General features: G+C 40.0%; 1 protein-coding gene across 7 annotated transcripts; it reads right to left on the bottom strand.

The window, feature by feature from the left end:
* Window positions 1-24,342, bottom strand: CD47 (CD47 molecule). Of its 7 annotated transcripts, XM_075034123.1 has the most exons (12): window positions 24,210-24,342; window positions 20,190-20,540; window positions 18,795-18,842; window positions 15,827-15,916; window positions 12,468-12,569; window positions 11,990-12,082; window positions 11,342-11,437; window positions 9,464-9,556; window positions 7,987-8,018; window positions 5,721-5,745; window positions 5,026-5,053; window positions 1-2,401 (listed from the first exon to the last, which is right to left on the bottom strand). In XM_075034123.1, the coding sequence occupies exons 1-11, from the start codon at window positions 24,253-24,255 to the stop codon at window positions 5,028-5,030; spliced, it is 1,002 nt and encodes a 333-aa protein (XP_074890224.1). In that variant the 5' UTR covers window positions 24,256-24,342; the 3' UTR covers window positions 1-2,401; window positions 5,026-5,027. The 7 variants fall into 7 exon arrangements, with proteins under 7 accessions (XP_074890224.1, XP_074890223.1, XP_074890228.1 ...); XM_075034122.1 differs by lacking the exon at window positions 5,026-5,053; XM_075034127.1 differs by lacking the exon at window positions 5,721-5,745.
* Between the last annotated feature and the right edge of the window lie 1,900 nt (window positions 24,343-26,242).

Genomic DNA, 26,242 nt, shown 5'->3' with positions numbered 1-26,242 from the left:
AACAACTTAAAATGACTTTATTTTTTAAGTATATTAGCACAATATTTACAAAATTGTTTCATGTTTCATAAATAAAAACATTTTCTTGGGTAAAGACTATAGATCTATAGATATTTAAAATGTCTATATATTTATATACACACACACACGTAAACACACAAATGGAAGCATACAGTTATGAACAACTTTGGTTTTAAATTACTGGTGGGAAAGGGCTGCGTGTATCAATGACTTTTTAAAGTCTTGCTTTTAAATTTGTACCCACAAGAAATCCAGAGCAGAGCCCGTAACACAACAACAGGAGGGTGGGTTTCTCCCATTTCTGGGAAATTGCTTCTGAAGCCTGTACAGGGCCACCGAGCTCCTCAGGTTTCAGCAATGCCTAGTAACAGCTCAGCCTCATCCCACAGTGACACAAACGGGTTCTACTGCAGTTTGCTTTACAGAAGTTAACATAAAGCTATCATACATAATGGTTTTTATAAGGCAGAATACCTCAAGAGAATTCCCATTGGTTTGTTTTTTATTCCTCAAGTGCTCAACTTTCAACTTGCCAGAGGGAATCACTAGTTATAAATAGTGAGTTCTGCATGGTACTTAAATCAGGTAAATTCTTACACTGAATTGTTAATGGAGAGTAATCTCCTATCTTTAGGTAGAGATTGCTGTGATTACAGAAAAACCTGTATCAAAAGATTCATATCAAATATTATATGAATACTGCCACTGACAAACTTTAAGGTATGAAAGTAAATGTAAACCATACATGCTTCTTAAATGCTTTATCACATGAATAACCCTCTTCATTGTGGCCAGTTCCACTGATTTTAGTGAGGGCTGGACCATGGGTTGCTTTAAGTGGTTCAATCCTGCAGCCCTAGCAAGAGGACTGTTTATGAGAGTAAATATTGTAAAATCGGATACCTCAATTATATTTTGTTGAATTCTTGATGCAAGGTGTCTGCATCAAGGCTTGGAGCTCAACATGCAGAGACCTGAATCTCTGCAACATGCACCCACAACACGGATATGAACTCTAGTTTACAACATCCAACTCTGAGACTTGCCAAATGACTCGGAATCTTTAAAAACATGGATTTTATTACATTACTGTTTGGCAACAGCTTTCCAAACAAAGTTTTAAATTGTTACAAGGAGAAAACCATGTGTGCCTTTGAAATACATTACCTTAGTATGAATAGGAGACAGTGTCAAGATTTCTACAAAGTATACATAAAAGTCCAAGAGAAGCCAACTATATTGGACCAACTCTCAAAACAGTTGTAAAACGTGGTAAAATCTCATGGAATGTGCAAGTCCTAGAAAATTGATTTTTAACTGTACCACTTATATATATACACAGAAACAGAGCCTCCTCGCTTCTCATCAGCTCCTCCTACTTACTTTCTATTTTATGTATTTGTGATGTAATGGCAGCATCACAAACTCGGGTCAGAAATTAAATAGCTCCTTCTTCCATTCAAGAAAACAGATTTTAAAACTCTGTCAAAAATACACTAAATAGGACAGCTCCTATTTTTATGAAGCATCCATGAGTTTTACAAATTCACTGAGTTAAGAAAACCTGAAATTGCTTCCAGTACCACACACTGTACAACATGAACATACAAAAGAACCACATTCAGCATGAAAATTACTAGCTGCTGTGCTCCAGAATTCCAGTGCTGAATTAGGCTCCAACAGCTAAGCAGTTTCTCATTAAAGAATATGGAAGAGGCATGGAGAGCTTGCTCACTGGACTAAAATATCAGCCACCAGAGCATACATGGCTCCTGCCCATGGAGAGGAATAGTACTGTTTCATGGAATTAGGAGAACTCGATTAATAACTCAAGGAGAGCTGGGAGTAAACTTTGTACTTATGCAACTTCGTGTATAAGCATTTTTTTTTTATAAAAGTTTTGCTGAATGTCAGAAAAGATGTATTTGTACAATCTCTACTTCCTGCTTGTATCATAGACATATGACCATACCTTGCCCATGCACACAAATAACGAAAACAACTCTGAATGGTATTGCAATCTTTGGGCTGAGCAGGCCCATTATCGAAGCAGTGACTAATGATAGTTTTTGAAAATAATACCACTAAGGATTACTGCAGGGAGACCCTGTAGTGGGCAAACAGTGCTTTTTATATTCTCACCCTCAACCATCCCATATATACCATAACAGAAGAAAATAAAGATCATATGTGGGCAAACACACATGTTCCTCGCTACAGCTGCTGTGACTATAAAATTACATCATTTATATCAAAAGCACTTTTGCCACACATGCAAAACAACTAGTTTCCTGAATTTCTTCTCGTTGAGTAGTGCATCTTCAAGGCCACGGTGTATCAACAACGGTGTACTTTTCACACATCACATAGCTCTGCAGGTCTGGGAATTAAAAAAAAAAAAAAAAAAGAAAAAGAAGAAAAGATTGTTTGGGAAGAGCAGCCTACCTAAGTTACAGCTTAAAAAAATGACTTTTTTTTTTTTATTTCAAACTTTGAAAGCATGCTTAGTGCTGAACTAACTGAAAAGAGCAGTACTAGCAGCAAGCGATGTTTCAGCCTCTCCGCAACAGAAAAGTTGTGTCTTGGAGCTCCAGCTCATGAATTGGAATAAGCTGTAGCAGCTCCCAGACTTAGCTGTCTGACCCATCCTGCCTTTAGTTCTAATGCTGGTTTACTTTCACATGCTACGTTGTAAGCTGGTGTGCTTCAGCCTGACTCATCCCCCCTTCAGTGTGTGTGTGTGAACTTTCAAGGTGCTTTGGGTTTGTGTGGCAGGGTTTTGGTAGCAGGGGATGGGCTGCAGGGGTGGCTTCTGTGAGAAGCTGCTAGAAGCTTCCCCAGCTCCAATTTGGACCTGCCTCTAGCCAAGGCCAACCCCTATCAGCGATGGTGGTTGTGCCTCTGCGATGACATATTTAAGATAAGGTAGAAAGCAGGTAGAGCTCAAATGGTTCCTGCCTCCAGCTTGCAAGTCGGAGCCCTTGCTTTCGATCTGTAAAACCTTCTGTTATTTTTAGGAGCCATCTTTCAGGACAGAAAAAGCAGACAGACTTCTAACCCTACCCTAAAAGTCAAAATGAAATGGGTAATTAGCAGTTTCTGTGCTTTTGGAAGCTCGACCTCAGCATTAGAAGAGGTAGGTTTTTGTAAGCCTAAATGAGACCCAAGGAAACAGTCAACTTATTTAAAATTGGATCTCGAAGCAAAACTCTTGCTGGTTCTTCAGCAGTATGTGGTAACTGTATTGATCCCATCCTTATCTCCCTTCTGGTCGGTTCTGAATGCAACAGACTGGCAAATATCTGTTTGTTTCCTGATCTCAAACCACTGCCTTTGAAGAACAAGCAACAGCCACTTCTGAAGCAGGACCTACCTTCCACTCCTCCTACTTCAGATTATACTAACTGGTGTACATTTTATCAATGCGTTTAGGAGACACCAATGCAGTTGTCCTTTGTACTGCCAAAGTGCTTGTGTTCCTATTGGTTTAGAAAACAATCCTTTGGCATATTTGGATGAATCATGCAGTAGTCTTAAGTAACATAAACCTAGCAGTACATGGTGTTTGTAAGGAAGCCTGTTTTTAAAATCAGCTGATACACCTTCTTCCAATCAGGGCTAACTAGTACCTCATTTATTGTCACATTGTCAATTCATGCCTTCTAGAAGTGGCATGATATAAAGATATTTCAAGTAAATTAACAGATTTAGAGAGACCTTACTCTTTATCCTGACTAGCAAAATGTTGTCATTTGATGCAGGAGTACTGGGCTAAGCGTCTAGTGACACCTCATGACAAGCTTGCTCAGCTTCCAGGAAGAAACTAAGTACCAATAGCATCAACAACTGCTCTTTTATCCTACTCCCATGAAAAGGAAGTACAGCTTCTGAACAGAAAAAAGCAATAAAAGACTTTTTTCATTTTCAAACCTGAGCATCTAATCTAAAATACAAGCTCTTCACTGAGAGCAATCTGGCCAGGCAAACTCTGTTACTCTTCTGACAGATATGAGCTGCAGGAACCAAGAATCTTCACAAACTTAGCTACCTGCTTTAGGTACCAGTTTGGGAATTTTGGGCCAAGTTAATACAGTCTTTCTCATTTCATGGCTTATTATAAATCAGGAGGAGTCTATTTACATGTAGTAGGTGTTGCAGTCTTACAGGCCATTATAAAATCAAAAATGACTAATCCCAGCATTGAGGACATTTCAAATCAGAAGAGATCTTAAGTTAGGCCAGGACACCGCAACATAAATCTTTGTTTACAGTATTTGGTAGATCTTTAAACATCAAGCATAACCAATGGGCAGAAGAAGCCACAGTGCACATTAGATCTTAAAAGTTCAAAATTCAGGTTTGTCAAAAATATGTTGAAGTTATTTAAGCAGTTCTTAAATTTATTAAGATATGTTTCAGTTCTGTTCATTTTTAAACACTATCTGGCCCTGAAAAATAATAAATGGATGAAATCTGATTGGAATACAAACAATCTAACAAAACCCAGAGAATTTAAATAACATCTAAAGGGGAAGAGGGGGAGAGAAAGTCTACTTTTAAACCACTTTCCTGTGAACTTCCATGGGAGATCACCAATTAAATATGTAGAGAAGGCTGTTATATTAACAACAACCTCCCCTCCCCCCCAAACAAATACAACAACCCACCACCAAGGAAACAGTCCATGCATCTTAAATACTATATAAACATAAAGCAAGCATACAAACTATTTGACTTTCCACATTTGATCAGAAACATACTATTTAATAGTTCCCTGTCACTGACTCATCCTCTTCACTGTTTAGAAATACACATTCTTCCCCTATGTATGATACAGAAATTATGTATTCTTTCTTTTCAGTGAAATATAATTTGAATAAGAACAGCATCTGCACTGAAACCTGTCCTCCAAGTTTCATCATATTAGCACTAGGTAACTCTAAACATCAAATCCCCAGCCACATGTTAATTAAAATAAATAACTGGACATACATTTGGACTTACCATCATTCTAACATCACTCCTTTTGCATCTTTAAAAGCCAAACAAATAGATTAGTAATGAGCAAAGCAGCAAGAAATGCTTCAGAAATAATATTCAGATTAATTCTAAAATTCCAGTTAGAACTTGCTACTAGCCAGCATGCCAATTAGTGAACAGAATAGCAAAAAAAAAAAAAAAAAAAAAAAAAAAAATCAGAGTCATCCCTTTCTTACCATAGATTTCCCCCATCTTAAGCGCTACCAGAATTTCCCAACACCATGGAAGAGTTTCCCCAACCCAAAGAAATATCAAGAGAATAGAGTGCCAAGGATTGATTTTGCTATAATCCTAAGTATTCCATCAAGATAAATGCTTATGAAGAAGAATTAACAACAAGACCTGTCCCTCTTTTCCTCTTAAAAGTTGGACGTTTTGCAAAGCAAAGAGGGTGGATATAATATCCTGAGATACTAGATTTGTCCTAAAAACAGTCAAACGATGCCACTGGCTAGCAAGCACAGTAGCGTAGAACAGGGAATCTGGAGCTGCAGGCATAATTTCATCAAGAGATCAAACTCTTACTGACTCACAGAGCCACGTAAGTTGACATACCGATCTGCCATCTCAGTGCTGTTGTATTGAGAACTAGAATTATTTTTTGACCTTTTTCCATAATTAATCCCTTAATTAGAAGATAAGCCTTGAATATCACCTACCATTTAGTGGTTCTTCTACAGCTTTCTGCAAAACATTTAAAAATATATATATGTATAAAAAGCCTTCATGTTTACTTTTGGCTCGCCACAGTTAAATTACTCTAATTGACATATACAGTAAGTAGTGATTCTACAAAAATGAAGAAAGCTGAATGTTAATAAAATTAATGACTAGAGTTCTGAAAAAAATTAAATAATCAATAACTGCATTCTCCAGATTATGTTTTCCCCACTGTAATTTTTTCCTCAGATGAAATACCTCTAGGTGGCAGCAAAAGGCATGCAGATACTACTTTTAAGTTCTAAAACCTAACTGGTTATTTATGTGATTTGATCAATGGTTAGTAATAAAACAGCATGACTAAAAAAAAAAAATAGTAGCCAAGTAGCCAAGCAATCAAGTGTAATCTCCTCAAAAGGAAATACACCACAATTGTGCGTTTAGTCTGGTAGACAATCAGCAGAAACAACACACGCAATCTACAGAAATGTTAAAAAAACCCAGTAATTGGTTAAGATGGCAGAATTCAAGATATGCACCTTTTCCCTCTCACGCTCGAAAATATTAAGTATCATTTTGTAAGCGTGCCCCAGTGTCAAAATGAAGCACTTGACTGATACTGAGTTTTCCATAGTCTTTAGATTACACAGAATCAAAGTGTATTTTCAAAATCACTTCACACCTATATATTGCCTCAAAGTACAGCAACATATGCTTTCCTTGATGGAAACAAGCAACATACTATAAACACACTTAGTTTTTCACTAGGTAACTTCCGTAAGTTCATGAGCACAAATTATTGTCACCTGAATTCCTCTGTATCTAACCCTCCACTAACTGCAGCCACAAAAACCGTTATTTGTAGTGGCCAAGATTTCCAATGACCGCTAAGTTTTAAAAATTTCTTTAGATTTCATTCCTGTCTCCAATTCAGAGAGTAACATGGTGTTCACTACTACATAACTCTGGCTATTTCTTAATTTGTCAAATCCTTGCTGCAGTGTAAAACCACCTTGTGAAGAGAACAGCTCATAAGGAGAATGGAGTTCCACAAAGGATGTTATTTAGCACATGGCTTTCTATTTCAAAGCTTATTTACAACCAAAAACTAAGTTTTAAAAAAATATATCTCCTCTTGCCCTGTTTGCTTCCGTTCTACAAGTAAACATAAGCATATCAGATAAAGGCAAGATTGCTTTTTGAAAGAAGCGTATCTGTAATACTTTTTCTTTTTTAAAAAACTCCATGCACTTATATTCCTTCCCTAAGCAACACCAATCCTCTGAAATACTATTCCTAAAAATGAAAAACAGATAAGAAAAAGCAAAGAAAAAAAAAAAATCTCTGTTGTCCTATATTCAGTCAGCTCTCACACCCCACTGTTAGAAACCATCTTTCTTCAACAGCTGGGTCTCAGGCTGTAGACTGAAAAGGAGAGTATTTGCCATGCTCCCCTGTTACAAGGAAATTTTACTGGTATTATACAGTTGTGCCTCTTTACTTGTTTCTGCAGAACTCCAGAAATCAGGCAGTCTGTAGTCACGGATCACCAGAAAGCACTGCATAAATCTATGAAAATTACTGTTTTAGGAATGACTACTCTTGAATTCAAAAAAACTGACTGAAAAACCTTCCTTAAAACAACAAAGTGCTTTTCCATTTGTTCTGTGTTACCTAAAGACAGACACTCTGCTTTCAGATGGTCTCATGAAATTAAGGGACATTACAGGAAAGTAAGAAAAGAAAAAAAAAGATCCAAGGCTATAGCATCCATATAGCTGGGAATTCAAAAGACTATTAAAGGGGTTTGGTGTAAAAGATCATAGGAAAAGAAAAAATGAAGCCTTTGTTATAAGCCACCTAGATGAAAAAATTCAACCGTATTTTGCACTGACCTTAATGAAAAAGTATTTTTATTAAGGTGAGCAAAAGGTCTTTATAAATTCCTGTGAAAGAGTGCACTGTAAAAGAACACCAAAGTTCCCTTCACATCCACCACCTTTTTGTGACAGCCCTTGAAATTCCCATTTGGGCACAACAGTCAGAGCAGCCGCTAGGTAAGGCTGCCACTTACAGTACTGTAGACACACTCAATAGGGACAATGAAGACCACCAACTCACTCAACATTAGACATCTGTTACACAGCCAGAACTTTTGCTTGCTACCAACCTGGTCTGAATTCGAACTAGTGAAGAAAGGTTCAGTATCTCACTACAATCCCCTGAGCCATCTAGTCACCCCAAATTTATTAATTTTAAGCTTACCCCTGGACGAGGATGATCTTTCATTCTGGAACCTAAAATAATTACAAAGAAGTGACCAGGCAGATGAATAAATGTCATCATCAACTGAATAAAAATACCTATTGATAAAACTTGGAACAGAGTATCAACACACAAAATTGAAGCTTCCCCTAACCAAAACTACTTAATATGATGATCTGCAAATTCTTAAAGCCTCAAAGCACTCTTCTGTTTAGGAATTGAATAATCTTATCATGTACAGTGTGTGAATTGTCTCACACATTCAGTTCTAAAAATGAATTACACTACACACTATTCTTTGTGCTTATTTTGGTGTGCTGGATTCTACCCCAACAGTCACATTTGACTTCTTCAGCCAGCAAAATCAAACTACAAACGCAATATTTATGCAGACCATTAGCACACAGCATTGAAAGTCAATAAAAATTACTTTTGTTGTTGTTGAAAGGCTTGCTTCACCTCACATTTTTGACTCATCTTCACCTATCTCAGGTATCAAATATTAGGCATTCTGCCTTAATTTCTTCTTTAATAGAAATCCTCCCTGTTTCAGGGTCTATTATTTCTGATCACACTCACACTCAGTGTGCATATACTAAACCTGGAAGACTGCACAGTTCAGTGCAGACCAAGGACTGCGCTAACTGTACACATAAGCTTGAGTCTGGAAGCAATATATCCTCAATTGCATGGTTCTGCGTCCAAACTAACAAGCTGTTTGAAGAGCCTTGATGCACAGTTTTAAATAAATAAAGTCACTCTGCTCTCAGACCCAAGCTGTAAAGTCCACATGATGTTATGCTGTGGTGTGCCACCATTCCAATCACACAGCATTGCTATGTTTTTTGCTTATTTAGCAGGCCTGACTGGCTTTTACACCTTTAAATCTATCTTTTTGAGATCTGGGGAACAGAGCAGTTTCTGAAACAGTATTGCTATTCTTTGCTCCTAGCTTTTAAAATAAAGCACAAGCAGGATTCACTAAAACGAAAGGTGTGCATTCAAATCATTCCTATTTTAATGCACCTCCAACCAGTGGAAATCACTAGGCGTATTTTGCTTTTTTAAATTCATATTTTGTCTGTACCATCCCATAACCCACTCTATAGAATCTCTGAAATCCTTTTGCTCTCTTCGTTCTAAGCTTCAGCTAGTCAACTGTGTAAATGCAGAGCCTAAACAGCAACATCTGTCCTACAGCTGAAACACTCTTACTTAAGAAACCTGGTTGTGTCCATCTCAAGACAGTTTATTATGATAAACCGTAAATTTCTTTACTCAAGATTCCCTACAGGCTCTACGAAACAAAGCCAATATATACAGACAACTTTTCAGTGATTTTTAAACTATGTAATTGTGAAATCACACCTTATGTTCAAATAAGCTGTGTCTGCCTCTGAATAGTACAATAGAGAAAATTGCTCTTCTGAATATTTAAGTGCTAAAAAAAAAAAGCAGAATATTAGGTGCTACTTACCCATAACAAATACGTAAGCCAGACTAAGCAAATGTGCAATAGCCATAATAGCTAAGCCAGCAATCACAACAGACCCATGTAACGGAGGACAGGCTGTTAAAGACACAATAAAAGAAACTGCATCACCCAACACAAGTAAAAGCACAAACTTTTATTTTTGGATGTAACTGAATACTAAAATAAATAAGCCTGATAAAAACACACATGATTAATCTTTCAAAGCTATCCCAGAACTACTTCTGCATCTTTTTCTGTATAGATTCTTTAATGATACAGAGGCATTTACTGATTTTATCCTGCTTAAGTGTACTATTCTACTACAGTTTAGCTATTCTACTGGCATTCACCGCAACTGACAACATTCTTTCATTAATTGTATTTTAAATTTAAACTTGTATCTTCAGTCCCAATTGTTTTGAACTATAATTGCATTAGACCACAGAATACAATACTGTTACTGATAGAACAGAGTAAAAAAAGGGAAGAAGGGAGCAGAATATGAGGGTAGTTCTGAGGCAAATCCGCCAGAGATAACAGGAATGTTCCATGTTTACAGGGATATCACAGAGTGGGAACAGGCTATTACAACCTAACCACAGTTCACTACAGAAACTCCTTGTTGTCCGATTCTTGTTTCCACGGATTTGAAGTCATTGCAACTGTCTGTGAGCTCAACCTAGGATGAGCTATTTCTACTGACACTTAAGGGTCATTGAGCTAAACTTCCAGAGATACAGACAACATCTACCTTATGTGACCTGTGCAAAGGTCACCCTGAAAAACTAGGGAGCCTTTCATTTGAGAACATTATAAAAACATGCTCCATTTTGCATTACTCTAGAGGATTAATGCTTTACCAGAAGTCTCCCACCAGTTTATTTTACTATTACATTTGACAACACTTACGTGCCCCTTAGAAATACTTCTGTAAATACTAAACAATAAGCACAAAACTCAAATCACTGAAGGTCTGTCATTTCACTCAGATTAGACAAACCTTTAGAAACCACTTCAAGGAGAAACAGTTTTTCTTAAATCCCCAACCAAATAAACGATTAAAATTAAGACTGTCTCTATGAAACAATAAATCAGGGGTATAAAGTGCTTCTAATGAACACGAGTACGTATTCTACTACTAAATATACTGCCAAGGATGCCTAGTCCTAAATTCACCCTTCTCTCTGCTGTGGGGTTTTCTAGCGGGTGGAGGAGAAGGGAAGCAGAGGACAAAGGGAGGGTTAGAGGCAGGGATACGGGGTATCACTGCATGTAGTGTTTAGTTGGTGTTCCCTGACAACACTGACTGTTTCTCAATGCTGAAACAGAATGCCAGCCACAACCAGACTTAAAACAGTCCAAGAACATGTCAAGTTTACTGTCTCCATGTTTGCCTTCTTAGGCTGTTTCAATGGTATTCGTTTCTCAGCAACTTGGTTATCAGTTGCATCCAAGTGGAGATTAACAAGGAATTTCTGATTTATTCATTGAACTTGAAAAAATTATTATGACTCTTAGTTTCTAAATACCCTAGGCCTCAGTAAGAACAACAGTAATAAAGGTCAGTGTTGGTTTTAGGTGACTCTTTAGAGCACTAACTGTTGCAAAATTAAAACAATTTTTTTTTTTAAGTAACTGTTCATAGAACACATGCTGGATATAGTCATACTAATGAAAATGATATGTAATACTGCCTTTGGGCTATTCTTCTTTCACCAGATAAAAGAGCATTAACACAGTAGTCCTAAAGTACATTTACAGAAGTTATTTCCTAACACTCAATGTAGTGAAGCCACTTTCACAGCATTTTAGTGTTACAAACAAACAAACATCAGGTACTGACAAAAGTAAAGACACTTTTACAGAAGATAAATTGCTTACCTGAGACACACAGTGCAAAACCAACCACAGCAATTACATAACCAAGAATTTGCAAACCTATCAGAGCAAACGTTGCTTGCTGTAGACTCTCGAAAACTGGGAAAGACAGAAAGAGAAACAAAATTGTAGTTTTTAAAGTTTAACTACAGAGACACAAAAGCTAGATCATTCACATAAAGCTAGAAATCAGATTCTCCTGAATTCCAAGCTCAGCCAGCCAGTGTGATATCAAAACTCAAAAGTGACTGCAAGTCATTCAGGGCTCTTGTACATACACACACACAAAAAATTTACGTACATAAATAAAATTATAAATAAACCATGAGTAGAAAAAAATGAAACACACACATTCTGAGAGTTACTTATTCATCCCAGTTCCAAGACCCAAGAAGAAAGAGCAGGAATCACTCGGACATCCTACCCTATATCTTGTTTTTCAACCAGGTAAATTATACTTCTTCTCTGAAGCAACTCAGCCAAACACACACAGGTTAAACATTTTGTTTTGAGATACTAAGAAGGTCAGGAAGCCAGGGCCCTATCATAGCACCTATTTATAAAAATGAAAACAGTATATAGATTATGGGGGGGTGGAGCTCAGTTTTTCTATCAGTGTGTTCTCAAGCTAGCGAAGAAATAAATACTCACCAACTCCAAACATTAAGTATTGAAGTGGTACCAAAATCACAGCAGGGACTACGATTAGGCCAAGACCAGCTTGATTCTGTGCAGTATAGCCACCTGCAAACATTTGTATGGAAATCAGTAAAACAGAAATCCTTGATTGGAACAAAGCAACAGAAGTAAATTATTAGTTATCACCAAGCTTTTAGGGTCCAGAAAAAAATCCCACTGAAGCACCAGAAGTCTCTCCCTAGCCCCTAATATTCATCCAAGGTAGCAGGACAGAAAATAGAAATAAATTTGGAGTCTGTATCTCCCTATGATCACCTGTAGGCCTGACAACCACAATGCTGTTTCTGTTGTATTCTGTAATTTCTTTTTTCCATTTTAAAATTAGCAGATGGCAATTAATAGGTGGTACTAACTTCGATACTACTGCATGGAAGAGATTCATTTGTGCTCTTATTCCCTTAAACTAGGAAGGCAATTTTAATACACTTACCTTGGACAAAAAGAACAGTGCCTACAACAGCAGCAACTGTGAAGATGAAACTTGCTACAAGAATGCCCGTTTTCTTCTGAGGTACAATTTCATATTTTAATGCTTAAATACAAAAACAAAGAGAGACAAAGAGGAAAACAATCAGACATACAGATTCTTTCACTAAAATACACAGATTTTATGATTAGGACTGTTGTCCTAAATGAAGGAACAAACTACTTAAAAATTAGAACTAGGTATACTACCAAGATTTCAGTTGTTTTCATTGTTTGACATGGTTAATATAGCTTACTCAAAAAAATGAAACCTGGCATGGTGTTCTAGTCAAAATTCTTAATTCCACCTTCTACACATTTCAGGTGATATGTTATCAAAATTACTTTGGGACACAGTACACGTTAATTCAAGTGGATGCACTACTGACATTTAAATAACATTACAGTGAATTTGTTACCCAGGTGAAGTGTCAGACAGGGATTTAGAAATCCCAAGTTTAATTCTCTTCTCCGTGACACTGTGTGAGCTCAGATGTATCACCTCGGTCCCCAAGGGAACAGGGTGATGTTCCCATCTCACCAGAATGCTTTGAGGATGAGTAGATAAGGGATGACCTGCATGTTCAGATGCCACAGACAAGACTAATTTTCAGTAAAACTGCACTGCTAAATAGTTGCCATCTCCGAAACGGTTGATTCCAGTGGAGGGTTTCAAAGCAACAGCACTTTAGTAGTCTTTGGAAAAGAAGGAACAATACAAATACAACATCATAATAAGCTGTGTTTGTTACTGCCTTATGCACTGCTAAAACTAAGACACAAAAAAAGGCAGCTCTTGCTCCAAGCTTGAAAATTCATATCCCAACAACCTTGGTATATGTTGAAATTGGTAATCACAAACAGAGAACAAACAAATACTGTAAGTAACTTCAAAAAGAAGAACAAGGAGCACGTACAGAATTAACATTCCACTTACATGCACTGCATTAGCACACCAAAAAAAATCATGAGAATACAGTAAATATTCTACAAGGTACGTATGACAAAATCTTTAATAGTACCTTATCTATGGAAGGGTTACAGAATACTCTCTCTCATAATTAAAACTCTTTCATTATATTCACATTGCCTAACACAACAGGACCTCAGTCATACTCTCAAGTACTACTGTCATTTAAACCAAAAACTTATTTGGAATAGTAGTAATAGTAAAAACTTCCTGCATATCTGTACTGGAAATTCACATATTTTTCACATTGTAAGTATGCTAAATAAGGAAAGCAAGACACAAACGCAAAAATAAGCAACTGATACGCTATACTTAAATCCTAAAAGCCAATCCTGTAAGAAAAAAACACCCTACCCCAAACCAAGAAAAAAAAAGCCAACAAAAAAATACACAAACAACCCTCCCCCGCAAAAAAAACCAAACCCACCACCCTCCCATAAAACACAAAACCAAGAAAACATATAGTGCCAAGTGTTACACAGAAAAATCAAGCACAGTTTAACAAACTATTTGAAGGTATACTGTAGCATTGTGGGATTCACAGGTTAACTAAACCAGTGCAAATTAAAGGAAAAAAAAAAACCAACAAAACCAGTAAGTACACCCACATTTATTAAGTTAGAGGTAGCACAATTACTTTTCCCCACAGAGGTCACAGTCCTCACAATAAAGTGCGGAGATGCAAAAAAATCCAAGCAGGCTCGACTTACTCCTGTAAAATGACAGTGCTTCTCCATGGATGTATCCATGCATATTTCAGGACAATTATTACTTTCCTATCAAAATGCTAAAAATGTTAAAAGTTCTGCTACAAATGCAAGGCAATGACAATTCCTGGACACATCAGACTCCTAAACCATTATAAACAATAATGAAAATCAGGAATCTAACAGTATGGAAATAAAATAATTAAAAAAATATGTATTCGTTTTCAACCTCTGACCTCAGCTGGACCTTTGAAGAGTCACGTACCATTTTCCGAGGTTCATGAAAAAGTAATAAGAAAAACATATAGAGATGGTTGAATATGTATGTGACTATTATAAATCACTCTGAGTGCGATTTCCTTCCATTTCTTACAGACTCGACTCTTAAGCAGAATTTTTTTTTATTTTTATTTTTTAGAAGTCTACAAATTGAAAAAGGCTGAAAAAAACTCAAAGACTGATGTAACAAATTCCACCACAGGGAACCTTCTGAAAGACTAGGACATAAAACACACTCTACATAGCATAGATGTTAGACACCAGCGTATAAAGAACATCTAAGGGTGTCTGACACTGGTAAATGTATTGCCTCTAAAAACATTTAACAGAATAATTGACGTCAGTGTTAAATTCTAACTCAGCCAGTGCTAAAAGACCAATGAAGAATTTTACACTAAGAGAGCACCATCCTTCTCTAATATTGATTTTGTGACCATAAAATGAAACATCTTTCTCTTTCTAATGATTCAATAATGTCATGGCGAACCAACAGTGAAGAAAAGCTTCCTTGTTCTAACCAATGACAGCAGGCATTATCAATTATACCCCACAAAAATTACACACATGCAAAAAAGCTCATCATTTGCAACAGTACTGGCACCAGAAACATCACCACATGGTAGACTAGCTGTTAACACAGACCCTTTAGGCTGCACATCATACCTTTGTCTATGAAGAAATACAGCTGCTAAAAATCTTAACCCCAGAAAGCAACCCCTGGCCTCCAAGCAAATAGAGCAGACTGGCCCAGATCCTACTGCTTAGGGCTAAACCCCCTATGACAGCGTGCCTGCATTTACACTGCATGACTGTAGCATTATATGGCACACTGAAGCCCCAAAACACACATCTTTTTGATGAGGTCATGTTTTCAGTTCAAAGGTCCCAAACTCTGCAAATGCTATGGCAGACTAGTGTTTTTGTAGCTGGATGCCAAAAATGTGTATGTCCTGAAAGAGTGCAGGGCTCACTGAAAAGGAAATGGAAGACGATGCAGCACAGAAGAGCGTAGCGTGTTGTGCTCTTATTGACCAAGCCTGTAAATAACAGTGCTTATTAGGAACTATCTTGAGAACTATATAGGAGTTAACTCTCTCATGGTGGTAACTGTTTCATGCCAAAAGCAAGCCCAGAAATGAAAGTATGTAACAGTGTGGATGATCAGGAGAGGATTCCAGAGCAAACCAAACACCAAGTTATTTGACAAAGCAGATGTACCACCTCTCTGTGTATTATTATCTGGATCAATTCTACCACACATCTTTTAGATATAAGGACCATCTTTCATCTTACACAGATGCCTTTGCACACACAAGTGATTTTTAGAACAAATCAATCATTAAAAAGACTTAAAGAGTCAATACTTACCAATAACACTTAACTGAGCCGAACACAAAATAATAACTAAGAACAGCAACGCTATGATGATAGCCCTTTCCACTAGAAGAAACCATGATCCTAGAGAATAAACAAAGAAAAATGGCAGAAAGAAAACAAAAACTGAGGTTATTAGCTTTACATTTATTGCTCCTTTTAGGCTATGCTCTAGATTACTCAATACTGTACGTAATAGTTAACATTAAGAGTATAATAGGTTAAGAAAGCTATGATTTATACCTATGTATTTTTCACTCTGATCTTAAATGTGACAATCTTTTTTCAGTATTTCTAGTTACCCTGACATTTTCCAAACTGGAGGTCTTAACCTCCACTGGAGCAGAGGATATGTTTACGGTATTGTCTGATAGTACAAGCTAGTTAGCTTGTGGAACTACAAACAGCACAGTAGATCAGAAAAACAGTGTATTTAGGCTAAGCAGGAAAGATAGGAAAAGTTCCATTTAGTGCCTCCCCAGCTATCCTATTCTACCTCCAACTGCTGTGATCCCTGAAGAAATCCAGATGTGTGATAAGGAATACAGGAACTAACTTAAATGAGAAGGAAACAGTACTTTGTTAATTTCAGAAATCACACATTTTCCTTCAGGTCTTCCCACCATCATCCATTTAGTCTTTTTTCCCTGCCTGCATCTTGGATGCCTTAGGCTGTTCAGTCACTCGTGCTGTAAGACCATGTAAGCCACCTTCCAACATAAAATTCTGACAATATCTCCACTGAACTAGAAAATGCAGTTGATTCTTGCATCTCTGCTTGTAACTTCATTTAGACTCGCTCAGTGGAATCCAAAGCCTCCATTTCTTACATTATACTTGCCACCATCCCTCTGCTTGCACGCTTGCTTCCGAAGAAATTTCTAATCTTCATTTAGATGCATACTCCTTGCACTTACTCTCCATATTTAAAAGCTGCATCTGCAGCTCCAGAAGCATGGCATTAAGTAGCAATACCTCACAACTTTCAAAGTCAAGTAAATACCTTGAGGACAATTTTAAATTCACAAATTCCCCTCTTCCCTCTCTCCTCCCTGGGCAAGGGGTGACAGAAGAAGCTACTGTGGTTATAACATAAATACAAAGGAAATCACAACATACACTTGTCCTGGTTTTGGCTAGGATAGAGTTCTTTTTCGCTAAGACTAAAGACTTTCTCTAAGACTAAATTACTAAGAATAATAATTTTCTTCTTAGTAGCTGGTACAGTGTGTTTTGGATTTAGTGTGAGAATAATGTTGGTAACACACTGATGTTTTAGCTGTTGCTAAGTAGTGCTTATCCTAAGGTGAGGATTTTTCAGTTTCCCACGCTCTGCCAGCAAGCAGGTACACAGGAAGCTGGGAGGGAGCATGGCCAGGACAGCTGACCCAAACTAGCCAAAGGTATATTCCATACCATAGAATGTCATGCTCAGTTTATAACTGGGTGGAGTTGGCTGGGAGGGGCAGATGGCGAGCGACTGCATTGTGGATCACTTGTCTTTTTTGGGGTTTGTTTTTTTTTGTTGTTTGAATATTCCTTTTTAAATTATTATTATTGGTGGTGGTGTTATATTTTATTTTACTGTAGTTATTAAATTGTTATTATCTCAACCCACAAGTTTTACTTTTTTTTTTTTCTTTCTCTGATTCTCCTCCCCATCCCACTAGGAAGGGGGAGGAGTGAGTGAGCAGTTGCGTGGTGCTTAGTTGCTAGCTGGGGTTAAACAATGACAATACTAAAGGCAGAGAAATGGAGGAGTATCTGCCAGCTTCCTTATCGCCAAAATGAGCCTAAATTAATTAATTGTTTAAAGGAAGGCTTTTTGCTTCATTTGCATTTTCAAAAAAGCAACTCATATTGAACAGTAACTTCAATGCACAGTTGCCATTCTCCAGATAAGCCAAATCCTACAGGCAAATCACAGCAATGCTCTCCAATGTCACTGAGAATTATTAATGAACTGAAAGTATCTGCAAGCAGAGACTCTAAAGCAGCTTCACTTCCTCTGTAGCATTTCCAGATGACACTACCAGGCATTACAAATAGAAAAAAAGCAGCCATAAAGCCTGGTATCTGCTAGGACTTCAGCATGCAACATGGAACCACATACGGTCCAGTCTCAAGAGTCTGAAAACACTTCCTGTATGGAAATGCTTGCAATGCTGCTGGTACATGGAACGCGCAAATAAGGGAAACAGCTGAACACATTTTCCTGGTAACACATTTCCCTTACTCTGGTGCTTTATAGCAATAAAGTAAACTACTGGTGAAAAGTACTATTTTGAGAGCCAATATAAGGAAGTCAGTTCCAAACTAACAGGAGAGACTTCCAGACAAGGGAGAGGGAAAAAAGAGGAAAGAGGGGAGGGAGAGGGAAAAAAGAGGAAAGAGGGGAGGGAGAGGGAAAAAAGAGGAAAGAGGGGAGGGAGAGGGAAAAAAGAGGAAAAGAAAAGAAAAAGGGGAAACTTTACAATCACTCTCCTGTGAAGATAACTGATCAGGAAAGAGTGTGCCCCAAGATGAGGGCACTGGCACAGAAATTTTGCTCACTCTGCTACCCACTTCCTAGGTGAATCCAGGAATTCTGTAAAGTGAGATGGAGAATAGTTGGCTCTTGTAAGACTATCTTTGCAAAAGCATCAACTGGAACATATTGGAAGTGACAGCATGAATTCATTGCTCAGAAACGACAGAGTGAAGACTGGTACAGGATTTCCATTATTCACCAACCCTTTTCAAAACCAACTTGCCACACTTTCTTCTATTAGCTTATTATCTCAAGAGTCTCTTTAGAACACTGAGGAACAAACAACAAAAAAATATGCACAAAAATTTAAAGAGAGAACAAGTGACTGTTTTACCTTCAGCTAAACCCTCAAACATTATGACTAAGTTTTACATTTTCTAGCATATACCCTCAAACCTAATGTGACCTCTCAACTATAAGTTCTTCACCAACCACATTTTTCCTTTGGTGTTGGGGTATTTTCCTCGCCGCAACTGACAACTAGAAAATGAAATTAGAAAAATTACATCAGTTTCCTGCTTTGTAGTCTTTATACCACTTTCAAAATTCTAAACACATAGAAAGTAAAAATAAAACAGTAAAACTTGCAAATGGTACTTGATTCTATTACATCCTCCTCTTCTAGAGCTTAACACTGAATGGCAAACACAGTCCAAAAATGTTGAGTAAGGAAGAAGCTATAAGAGAAGGAAGAAAACTGCCTATACCTCTTCCCCTGTTTTTGCAGTGTTCTAAGAACCGAATGATTTTGCAACACCCTCACTCTTTCAGTGGCTGCGCCCCTCTGAATCCATTTCAAGATCACACTGTTTTGCAGTGTATATAGTTAACCTAATAATTAGACGTAACTGTGAATTACACAGATGTTTGCAGCAGGACACAAGTAACATCTGTTTGAGCTTCATAATGTTAATGACAAATTCAAAAACTAATAAGAAAAACATTCTAGGACAATTCTACAGTGCACAGGTAAGACTCCATGTGCTACGCACATGTAACATATTCAGTGCTTCTGAGAAGCTTTCCAGAAGCAAGAAGCAAGCCTCCTGTGCAGAACAGATAAACAATACACACATACGTTCAGTGAAACTGTCCCTTCTGCAGAATACTAGACAGACTACACATGTACAGCAGATCCCATTATTCAATAGCTGAGGCGCTAGAGCACATGGGCTGCGTCTGACAAGATAAGGTAAAATGGCTCACTAAATGAGAAATTCATCACTTAGTCACCATTATTTTAAACACTGTCTTCTGAGGACAACATTTAATGCTAGTTACCGTCTAGTAGTAGCATTTTCAACCTCACTGGAAAACTGCATGCCTTCAGATCAAGTTTTAGAGCTCTTATACATAACTTCCATTAGTTCTATCTGTAATTTTTCCAGCATAGCTAAAGACTGCAAGATGCAATTCTTCACAGAAAAGATCTCTGCAGTCACTGTGATGGATGTATACATCTCAGTATTACAAAGATATTAGGAATATGTTTCAGTGTGTAATGCAAAAACATGAGGATGCTGAAAATATCACCAACTATATAATCTAAAAGATGTGGGAAAGCACAGATTTTAATATATTAGACAAGTGATCTTCAGACATTATTACAGAATGAAAAAATGTGTTCAGATCTTTCCCACAGAAGCACTCCCCTATAACTTAATCCAAAATAACTCATATTAGCATTCAAGTCAGAAGGCATGGGTGCTATATTTTTTGTATTTTCAATTTAAAGTAATACATTGTCATACTCATGATTTTTCTTTCCCATAAGATTTTGCTTGTTTTCTCTCCCAACAGGTTCTAAAACAATGGCAGACAACTCACCTGAGTGCTTTCTAAGCTCAAATCTTGTTTCTCCTTCTCTGTTTGATTCTGTTACTTCACAACTGTAATTTCCAACATCTGCTTCTGCGCTGTTAAGCGTTAGAGAGGCAATACCTTTGGGTAAATCCGCCCGAGATAACAAGTTAGCTGATGGAACCGCTGGATCTCTGAAAAACTCCTGTCTTGCTCCATCAAAAGAAAAAATTACTTTTCCTTGTTTTTTCCATGTAACAAACATGACATTTGCATTGTTCTCCTTTAGATTAGTCACATAGCAAGGTAACACGACAGTTTTATTACAGTCAGTTTTTTCAACAACATCTGTCACACTAAATATCAACTGGGCAGAACCTATAAAAAAAATGAAAATTAACACATTCAGAATTATTTCTTAATACATGAGAGAAGAAAGAAAAAAGAATTACAACATATGACTTGGGAAAACAAAGCAAACTCTCCCACGAAAACGCAAAACAGAACCATGCTTTAAGGGAGTAACGAAGGAAAAAAGGCATTATTATTATTCTATCACAGCCCCTCTACACAGACTTAGCCATTCTCACATCCATTTAATGTACGGATACCATAACCTGTCATAAATTAAAAGTAATACAACTTTGGGCTGCCACTTCCTTGCGATACTTCCCCTAAAATGCCATATGCGGAAATACTGCATTAAGGCTTGGTTTCTGGAAAGCATACACTAACATTAATCACAGGCTGTCCCACTGATGTTCATATTTTTGCTGCTGATCACACAGGTATCTTAAAACAGAGGTCCAGGCATCAGCTCCACACAAGTATCCTTTACAGTTTGTTAAGGACACAGGGAAAAAATTCTACTTTTATACTTTTCAGAGAAGGCAGGCAGGGCAGCTTAGTCAAAGGTTTGTTATGTGTTCCTTCTTATCTCTGAAGGTGGAGCCAAATGCCCATAGGTTTCGATAGTTTCTTGCAAATTCTCTTTTCCTTTCCAATGAAGGAGGTGCACACACAATACTATATATTAAATAAGACTATTACTTACTTTGTATTTGAGTGTATACACAAGAGAATTGAAAATGGATAATTTGTAACAATAAACAACCTGTGTTGTAAATCATTGTGATTAATGCTAATAACAATTATCATTCAATGCAGGTAATGAAAAAATGACCATAAAGCAGGACTATCTTATCACTGCTGGTTTTTACCATTTCCCTCCCACATTGCACCACAGTTTTAAAACAGACAGTAGTACCGACTGACCACTGTTTCAAGAAAGACCTAAATCCTACACTGAGATTTTACTGGAAATGAAGATGTATTCATCAGTTCCTGAGAACAACGAAAATTATAATATCAGTATTTAAATTACACCAGGAACCAGAAGAGGTTAATTAAACTAGCTTGACTGCAAAATACGAAGGCTTTGAATCTTTTATTTTCTTTATCTTTCCTTGTTGTGTGAAATTGTAACTTAGTTTAATAGCTGTCATAATAGTCATTGCTCTTCCAAGTCCCAGTGGAATTACTCATTCAAAATGCTTGACTATATCACCTGAGGAAACCAAATATGGGAAAAGATATGTACTGTAAAACAAGACCACAACCCATAACTGTAAGCACACAGACTTACAAACTGGAGTAGCTCCAGTGACTTCAGAGGAACCACTGGTATTCACATGTATAAACCAGTTTGGAATTGTGATATGTATTTGATTACTAAATTCAGTTAGGGGAAATGGAGGGGGGGGGGGAAATCAATAAAAGTTGTGTCACTTTTTGCAGTAGCCCATTTTTTTCAAAGCAAGAGTCTCAGATCAAATTTAAAAAGCACTGATCTTTGAAACATTGCTTTAATATTCTCACACAAGTCACTGGATTACTACTGAATATCAAAAGCTTATAATAAGCTGACTCTATATGTATTATGCATGACAGCACTTTACAATGAAGAAAGAATTATACTCTGGTTTACTCATTGTGTTGCATTTTTAAACTGTACCTCAAAAAATAAAAGTAACAAAAGCAGAACAAAAGGAAACTGTACCCAAACCTGAAACTATGCCCTAATAAAAAATAAATGCACACAATTAAAAGCTGTAATGCTTCAGTAGTTCTTCATGAAATAAATTTCACATGTTTTATTTTAACCCTACCTCACAATAAAAGGTTTCTGAGTGTGTGGTTGTTGGGGTTTGGGTTTTTTCCTCCTTTAGAGCTAGCACATTTACATTTCGTAGGAAGAATTATTCACCACTGTCTCCATTTCACTGAGAAAGGTAATCTTCAACTAAAGGAAGCAACTATACTTCCAAATATTTACCAAAGCAAATAAAACCACCGTCTTGAAGGAATTAAAATAAATTGATCACAATTTTCTCCCTAGTATTAGCATAGACTGGTAGGGAGCTGTAAATTACTGATTCCAGCGGTTTGCTGTTGTGTAGTCTATGAGAGCTGGCATATTTTGCCTGAAGCCAATTACGAAGTACTCATGTGAACTGCTCCACCAGCAGAGTGCTGGGGAAATAACAAGCAGGCTGCAGACAGGCACCAGCAGAAGCACACAGAGAAATACTTGGGTTTTGTCCTCTGCAAATCTGATTGCTTTAGTAGAAGAGGCAGCATAGCTGCTATCTCGCTAAAGGGAACCTGACTGCTTACTACAGGTATTTCCACTATCAACTTCCGACATTCTTCTTGTGGCATGAGGAAGTCATAAGAACCCTTTGGCAATAGTTCCCAGCTTCTGCAGGCAGCAGACTACTAGGTGGGCTCCTAGCCTCCAACTTTTTCATGCATTATCAGCTCAGAGGTGTCACATTAAGGTGACAATTTTAGAGCCTTATACTAAGCATTTTGGGGGGCCTCCTTCTAAAGGATATGCAGTTGCGAAGCTGCCACAGAAAGGTTGTTTCAAATGATATATGCAGTGCAAATTTGGGAATAGAGCACATTATGGTAAAATTGGCTAAACTTGGTAGTTGCACCTGATGGACACCTGCATTTCTCACTGACTACAAAACATGCTAGGGCACTCAGCATTTAAGGCAGTCTACTGCTAACTCAGGTCAGACATGAAGTTAGGTACCAGCTTTGAATACGCAGGTTTAGATGTGCTGCTTACTGACAGAACAATCTATCATTTGCACCTCAGTGAAAGCGCTGTAATTTTTTTAATGCTCCCTCCCCCCACTAAGCTTCTTCTCGAGGCACAGAAAAACAAGAAGTTAGATTGCGAGATGTCACTTACACATCAGCAACACCCAAACTTTTTCTAACATCAAGAAATGCCGTCAACCCTAGAAACTGAACACCAAACCATCATTTTGACCACCGCTGTTTCTCCGAGGCAGAGCATTAAGCTAAGCTGCTCTAACGCTACGAGGCACAAGAAGACGAGGAGCTTTGCGCTGCTCACGGCGTCCCTCCTCTCCCCCGCAACTTCTGCAAGAAGCAACCCACCCCCAAACCCGGGGAGGACGAGGAAAGCGGCAAGGCGGAGGGCTGGAAGACGCCCGCCCCAGCGGGTGGCGAGCTACAGCTAAACAGACCGCAGTCCCCCACGCCCCTGCTGCCACGGCGGCCGCTCGGCGGTCACCGGCCACGGCCGGGAGCTCCGGGCAGGGGCGGTGCGAGCCTCCACACCGAGCGGAGGGAGCTGCCACCCCCCAACCGCGGCGGCGGCAGGGCGGGCTGGTGCCGCTCCGCTCCGCGGGACCGGCCGCCTCGCGCCCCGGCCCGCCCCGCCCCGCGTCCCCCCCCCCCCCCGCCGCCGCCGCCGCCAGGGCGACACCCGCCCCTCCCTTCCCCGCGCGCCCAACGGCTGCGCGGGCCAGGAAAGGCGGCGGCTCCGGCCTCCTTCCCTCACAGCCCCCTCGCCCCCCGGGGCCTCGCCTCCACCGGAGCCCCTTGGGAGGCGGGGGGGGGGGGGGCGGATGGTATCTCGGGCCCAGCTGCCGCGGGCCCAGCCGCAGGGGCCGGACAGACGCGGGGAACGGAGAGAGAAAGAGAGAGGGGGCGGCGAGAACTCACCGGCGCCCACGGCGCTGAGCAGCACCCAAGCGGCCAGCGGCCACATGGCGGAGCGGCGGCGGGGAGCGCGGCCAAGGCAGCCCGACGGCCTCCAGAGCTGGTCGCCGCAACGGGCGGCTCGGCGGAGGGAGGGAGGGGCGGGGCAGGGCGGGGCGCCCGGGGGCGGAGGGGGCGTCCCGCCGCCGCTGATTGGCTGCTGGCCCTGCTCCTCGCCCCCGCCGCGCCGTGACGGCGAGGCCCGCCTGCCGGCGGCCGTTAACCGCCTGGCTCCCTGCCCCCGCGCCCGGCCGTTCCCGGCAGCGCGGGGTGTCGCCGCGGGCCGGGGCGCAGGGGACGAGCTCGGCGCCAGGGGCGGGGAGCTGGCCCCGCTTTCCTTTCCCCCCTCCCGGGGAGACCAGAGCGGCCGGCGGGAATGGCTTCCGCAGAGCTCGGGTTTGGGGTTTTTCAGTGGTTCTGAGGGCACGCGTTCCGTGGCCGCTGGGGTCGCGGTGTTCCGCGTCCCTCCGCACGCACAGAGCCGAAGGTCGTGGTTTTGAGTCACGGCTGAATAAAATGGCTGACTAACATGGCCGGGGCTGCCAGGAGGAAGGTGCCGAGTCCAATAAAAGGGGAAGCGTTGACCGGGCGGCTCCCCTATCGCCTCAGTGATGTCGAGCGCGGACAAAACCCGCTTCGCGGCGGGGGGGGAACGACACACTGTCCCCTCCCGCCGGCAACCGAAGCCCGCCCTTCGCTCCGCGTTGTGTGGCGGCTGCCCGAACGGGGGGGGACGGGGGACGGGAAGGGGAGAGGCGGCAGGATGAGGCGGCGGGCGCTTTCGCTTTCTGTCCCCGTTTCCCGTTAGTCGCCTGACACCGCAGTTAAGTAATGCAAGTAATCCGGGGGAGGAGAACGGAGGGCTTCCTCCTTCCTCCTCCTTAAAACCCCTCTGGAAAACCTGCCCCTGCCGGGGGCACGTTCGCTTCTGGCCGAAGTTGAGCCCCGCGCCATCCCGCTGCCCTCCCCGGCCCCGCAGCGCCGGGCCGTTCGCGAAACTGCAAGAGCGATAACGCTCCCCGTGCGACGGTCTTCAAGATAGCGCAAAACGCGGAAGAATTTTTCGGGGATCTGTTGTTGCCCTTCACTTAAAAGCCAGGGTAAATGCTCTCTCTACCTCCTTCCTACCTCTGCAGTAATACACATTTGACTATCTCAGCCATGTTTCAACAAATGGGTTTTTTCTCTAGAAGTAGCCCTCTTTAGGACTTTATTTAATGGTAGAATTGTCTCAAAATTTTCGATCTATAAATACTAGCAGAATAAATGCATACTTTGTTCTCAGGCGTATGTGTTGGTGAAGCATTAAAAAAAGGACTTGAATATATTTGGAGAATGCGCGCACATGCATATAAATGTTTTTAAAAAGCTCCCCCTCCAAAAAAAAAAAAAAAAAGTCCCAAAGTTCAACAGAGGACAAAAGCCAAGGCAGAATCAAAATTATGCAAGAAACTGAATTTCTGTATTTTTAATGTCTCATGTGGTTTTATTACATTTATTTTGGTTTTGCTGCCACATTAATGCTGGCTTGGGTGGTTCCCCCCCATGAGACTCCAATTCTCTTAAATTCTTCCCCAGCCCTCCTTAAGTGATTAATGGATACCAATGCCTTGACTACTGCGTTTGTTTTCTCCAGATACTCTAAAGCACTCAGACACCCTCCGGCATTCAAGTTTAGTAAAAAGCCTTGAGCAGTGGGAGCCATCTGACTGAAGAAACGATGGATGGGGCTGGCACGAAGCAGCTGATCCTGCTCCTGCCAGACTGACTCAGATGATGTTCTCTGGAGGCCAGAAGAAACGGGCTGGAGCGGAGAGTAGTAGGGAAGACATGTCTGCTTCAGTTGTAGCTCATGCATCTGTGCTCAGACTGAGTGCCAGCGCATTGAGAGCCGCAGGCAGGCGTTGGGGGACAGGGTCAGCTCTGTGGGGAGCTGCACAGCGTGTTGTCTGTCAGAAAACTAGGGATGCTCTCCTGCTGCAAAGAGGAGAAGGCTA

Source organism: Buteo buteo, chromosome 8 (genome assembly GCF_964188355.1).
Source record: "Buteo buteo chromosome 8, bButBut1.hap1.1, whole genome shotgun sequence".
Lineage (NCBI taxonomy): Eukaryota > Metazoa > Chordata > Aves > Accipitriformes > Accipitridae > Buteo > Buteo buteo.
Note: the sequence above shows the minus strand (reverse complement) of the source record. Positions and strands in the feature narration are given on the sequence as shown.

Bases quoted from the DNA above. Each gene is read 5' to 3' on its own strand.
- CD47 (XM_075034122.1), bottom strand. From the start codon at position 24,255: ATGTGGCCGCTGGCCGCTTGGGTGCTGCTCAGCGCCGTGGGCGCCG. The intron at 11,438-11,989 runs GTGAGTATTTAT...TGTCTTTCCCAG, and splicing joins ATACTTAATGTTTGGAGTTG to TTTTCGAGAGTCTACAGCAA. The intron at 9,557-11,341 runs GTAAGCAATTTA...TGTCTTTAACAG, and splicing joins TTTTGCACTGTGTGTCTCAG to CCTGTCCTCCGTTACATGGG.